We start from the raw sequence: 5275 nt of genomic DNA, 5'->3' as shown, positions 1-5275 counted from the left end.
TCTCGCTAGTGCTTGTGCTTGTGTTTGTCTTTGTGAAGTTCTTTCTGTTGGGCCATGATTTTTTTCTTGTTGGGCCTGTTTGGTCTTGTGCTACTTAAAGGCCCATTATCCAATTGTGCTACTACCCCTTTGGTAATCACTCCAATAGAGCAAACTTGTGTGTTATAAAAACCACAATGTGTTTGGTAGTTATTAGAAAAGTTAATGTTTTAAACTTTTTATCGTCATCATGGTTTTGTCCGGCTCTCGAAATGGATTAGTTAATTAATCGATCATTTGGTAAAAAAAATATTAAAAAATATTTATTTTTTGAATTTGGTGTTTGTCATTTTAAATGACATAAGTTATGTGCCTGTTTGGATCCTCTTATTTTTAAGCTAGAAGCTACTTATAAGCATAAGCTAGGCCAAACAGGTTTTGAGAAAAGCTCTTATAACGAAAAGCTCTTTTTTTTATAATGAAGAAAAAAACTGAAAACTAAAAGCTTCTAGAAGGAGCTTTTTTTTGAGCTCTTATCTATTTTTCTTGAATTGTGTGCTTTTTTTTAAAATGAAGAGTGATAAAGAGAAAGAGAGAGATAATTTTCTTGAAATATGTGCTTTTAATTAATTTTTAAGCTAAAACTTTTATGTAATTTCCAAACAGCTTTTAGCTTATTTTTTTAAGCTCTTTTTTTTAGCTTTAGCTTATAAGTAGCTTCTAGCTTAAAAATAAGAGAATCCAAACAGGCTCTATATCATTTTAAAAGAGAGAAAGACACAAAAAATAAAAATCATGGGAGAGAAAGTTGTTGAATTTTTTTAATTTAAATTTTAAATAAAAAATTATTTTCTTGTGTCTATCTCCTATGATGCACGGACACGGGACACGGGACACAGGACACGACACGACACGCCGATACGTTAATTCTAAAAAATGTCATATTTGGACACGTTGGGACACGTTTAGATATTAAATAAAAAATTTAATATATATAATATGATTTATATTTAATACATATAAGAATCCATAATAAGTCATAAAACCAATCAAATATTTAAATTTCATAACATAAATATAAATATAAATAATTTTTCGTACTTTGTTAATTTTTAATGTCAAATTTCATAACAGAAAAAAATTAATTTATAAATTATTTCTTTTATATTTAGTTAAAAAAATAAAATTAAGATTTAAAAAAAAAAAAAAAATGTGTCCGAGCGTGTCCCCAAATGTTGACTGCGTGTCCTTAAATATTGACCACGTGTCGGAACGTGTCGGAGAGTTGACCGCGTGTGTCCGACACGCAAATTTTACAAAATTTTGCGTGTCCGTGCAACAGAGTCTATCTCTCTCTTAAAATGACATAATTTTATGTCAATTAAGATGAGAAACACTTCCCTTATTTTTTTTCTATATTATTTCCTATGGAATACCTCTCATTTCGTATTTGTTACGAAAATTTAGTTTGAACTGGTTATTACACATGTTGATTGTTTATTTATTCTATTAATTCTTCTAAAAGGTATTTAAGATAACTAATGACTTTCTTAAACTTAATTTCAAGATTAAAATTATTGTATATTGAATAATAAGTAAATTAAAAATCGATAATTAATTTGATACAAAGAAATTAATGTATGTTTATTTTAATATTATTTGGAAAAAATAATGATTAATCATAAAAATTTTGAAATTTTTTTTTACCATGTTTGTTGATCCCAATAAAAGAGGTTCAGATTCATATTTTTGTACCTTGAGAAATACTATAGGAAACCTAAATTGAAAAAAATAAATAAATTAATATCCTAACTTTAGTAAGATAAACACTGCATTTTTTTGTTTGTAAATACAAACGTTGTAATTTAGATTGTGATTTACATGTTATTTTGCTTTCACGTAAAGTTTCTATGTCCATGTGATTTAAATCATTATATACTTTCATATAAATTTTTCATTTTCATGTGATATAAATATTTATCCTGTGATTTGGATATTATGTTCTCATGTAAATTTTTTATTCCGGTGCAATATATATTTAATCATTTGATTTAACTACTAGTATTCCTTCATTAAATAAACAAGTAATAAAATTAAGAATTTTGAAATATAAAATGACACGTCTAATATAAATGGAAGTTTGTTATTAAATGCACAAATTGAATTTTTATCGACATTTTGGATAGATATTTTAACATAATTGGCATCGTCATTCCATTCTAAAAAACAATTTATATGGTATTAAAAAAAATTTCCAATGTTGTTGTGGGAGAGTTCCTTCTTCTATTATAGATATAAAATATAGTGAATCTCACCATCCATTAAAAATAAAATAAAAAAAATTATTACAAACAATTCGATATCTCACTAATAAAAAAAAAAATCTACAATATGAGAATTATTTTTTCGTATAAAAAAATGCTTCCTAGATTGGTGTGAAAAAAAAAATTCACAACCTAGGTAAACCAACATATTAAGTATTAACTACAGCCAAAACCAACTGAACTGAACAAGCCGGAGAGATCAAACCCTACACGTGTCATCATAAAAACTATTGATAATCTACATTTTAATTCATTGGACCCAATCCCAAAGTCAACTCCAGCTCAAGTTCTTCAATATCAGCTCGAGCCGGCTCCACACTCTCAACTAAATTGCTATCAGCTTCGTTTATGTGCTCACTCTCCCCAAACCTCCTCGAGTCACGACTCACCGAACCTTCTAACTTGCTTCCAGAACGAGTCACCATCAGCTCGGACACAACTGGCTCCACTTTCTGCTTCGGCTTCCGAGCTCGATCAGAGCAGCACGATTTCCCAATCTTTGACACGTGGCGAATATCAAAAGACGATTCAGAAGGAGCCTGCTGTATCGGCGCGCCGATCAGAACATCTTCAACCGCGGCTTCGCAGAGGTGCCATCTCCCGGTCGAGAGCAATCCGGTCGAGCCGAAAATCGGGTTCACAATCCGGCCGCAAGCTTCATAGAGCAAAGATTTGAAAATAGCTGAAAGGAACCAAAAAAAAAAAAAAAGAAAGAAAATTAGGGACAAGAATTCATCATTTTCTCGGGAAACAAACAGAGACTAGAAAATTGTAGTGGAGTAGTTAGTTACAGGGTCGAGGTTGCGGCGGAGCGGCGGTGAGGAGGTTGAGGAGGCCGGCGCGGCCGTAGAACTTGGCGAGGAAGAGGGTGGCATTGGCCTGTGAGTCAGGGGATTTGATCCAATCGAGGCAAGGGCGAATGGGGCAATCGTTGGTGCAACCTCTGCGGAGGACACGACAGCCATTGCAGCTCAAGCGCATGGTGATGTGTTTGGCAAGCGAGAAAATTCGATGGGAAAATGAAGGAAAGTGTGAGGCGGTTAAGACGAGTATTTGTAGTGAGAGGAGTTTGAGCGTGTGTTTTTGTAATAGGGCGCGCAGTTGTTTTTGGTTCCAAGAAAATGGCAGTTTTTGGATCGTGGTTTTGTTTCGTTGAATTGACGACATTTGAGGGACCCACCTTGAATCAATTACAAAAGTCTCTCTACTAACTTTCCCCTGTTTTGTGGGAGTTCTATAGGGTGGCTTTCGAACGAAAAATGTTAATGCTTTGATTTGATTTTCATGTATCATGCATTGTAACAATGGTTGATGTTATTTGTTATTGGTATGCGATGTTATACGAGTATCATATACATGCGGAGAGAGGATTTTTTTATATTAATTTTGGTCCATATGACTATTGTTGTTTATACATAAAGAGGGACGCTTTATTAATTTTAATATAAGATTAAGAAGTCTTATATCACAATTCACATAATTTCTGTCAATTTAATTATTATCAATGTTATTAAACCCGATCCGTTTATTGACTCGGTCGAGGTACTGGATCACTGGTTCAACCAGTGGGTCACTGGTTCAATCACATGACCCGGTAAGTATATATAAATCTACAATTCATATTAAAAACGCTATAAATATACTTAAATACTTGTAAAAAATATACAAATTTCAAATATTTTAATATGAAAATAATAAATTACACATCATTGTCCAACAAAAGATCAATCAAACAAATAATATTTGCGATACTAGTGTTTCAGGTTCAATAAACGACATCTCTAACTATAAATCAAATTAAAATTCCCTGCATATTGTATAATCAAGATAATATTAGTGTTGTAGGTACATAATCTATGTAAGTTAATAAGCTACAAATCACTCAAATATTTCAAAAGAAAGCAAATAATTTGTGTTTGAGAGTAAAAAAAAAAAAAGACATTAATTTATGAAAATAAATTAGTTTTTTATAGACCGGGCCGGGTCACCGATTTTTACGATCGGGTCGCACTGGGTCACACCGCTTCTGTGACATGGCCGGTCCAATATGAAAACTGGATCGGTAACATGACTGGTTCACCGATTTCCGGGTCGACCCGGCCGGGTCGGTCTGGTTTTTATAACATTGATTATTATAGTTTATTAAGTTATATTTATTTATTAATTATTAATATTAAATATATTATAATTATTAGATGAACAAAAATCAACAACAGAAATATAATGTAAAATTTCTAAATCTTATATTGAAATTAATTATATATATATATATATCAGAAAAATATTTCTGCAAATAAGTTATTTATATTTACTTCTAAAACGACGTCGTTTTGGAATTGAAAGATTAGAAAATTATAATTATAAAGACTATAATAACTCTGAAATAAATTATAATTACAAAAACACCATGGTTTCTACTCAAAACAATGTTGAATTGGATTTACTACAGATAACTTATCTGCAGTAACTACAGAAAAAACGAACCCTATATATATTCAGTTACAAATATAAGATATGTAAGACCGCTAGTTATAGACTATACTAACCCTTATTTGAACCTTTAATGCAGTGCAGAGAGTGTTGTAGTACTAATTTTTATCTTTATTTTGATATATCATATATCTTGAGAATATTATAATTTATGATGTTTATGTATGTGTCAAATTCAAACAAGGATGGATATTCTCGTTACCAAAATTTTTCACTATCAACTTACTACCTATCTAATCACTATTAGATTAATATTTTCTCTCTCTTCAAAAACTTTCTAACATTTTCTCTCTCTTCAAAAACTTTCTAACATTTTCTCTCTCTTTAATCCAATAATAATGTGATGAGTAATAAGTTTAATAATAAAAAAATTTAGTAGTTAAAATATACTTAGTGGTTAAAATATGCGCTATATGGATGTTGTGTTTGTAAGTACGACCGTGATTCATGTTTTTGATTGAAAAAAGGGTGAGGGAAGTACT

General features: G+C 30.9%; 1 protein-coding gene across 1 annotated transcript; it reads right to left on the bottom strand.

The window, feature by feature from the left end:
* Nucleotides 1-2548: 2548 nt before the first annotated feature.
* Nucleotides 2549-3284, bottom strand: LOC133313563 (LOB domain-containing protein 41-like). Its single transcript, XM_061514952.1, has 2 exons — nt 3095-3284; nt 2549-2985 (listed from the first exon to the last, which is right to left on the bottom strand). Exons 1-2 carry the CDS (start codon nt 3282-3284, stop codon nt 2549-2551), a joined length of 627 nt encoding a protein of 208 aa, XP_061370936.1.
* Nucleotides 3285-5275: the final 1991 nt, after the last annotated feature.

Source organism: Gastrolobium bilobum, unplaced genomic scaffold (genome assembly GCF_033153095.1).
Source record: "Gastrolobium bilobum isolate Gb01-03AN ecotype WA unplaced genomic scaffold, APGP_CSIRO_Gbil_v1 utg1760, whole genome shotgun sequence".
Taxonomy (NCBI): Eukaryota; Viridiplantae; Streptophyta; class Magnoliopsida; order Fabales; family Fabaceae; genus Gastrolobium; species Gastrolobium bilobum.
Note: the sequence above shows the minus strand (reverse complement) of the source record. Positions and strands in the feature narration are given on the sequence as shown.

What these genes read in the sequence shown, in the direction of transcription:
- LOC133313563 (XM_061514952.1), bottom strand. Translation starts at nt 3,284, where the DNA reads ATGCGCTTGAGCTGCAATGGCTGTCGTGTCCTCCGCAGAGGTTGCACC. An exon ending in TCCGCCGCAACCTCGACCCT is followed by an intron (nt 2,986 to 3,094) that starts GTAACTAACTAC and finishes GGTTCCTTTCAG; the next exon opens with CTATTTTCAAATCTTTGCTC.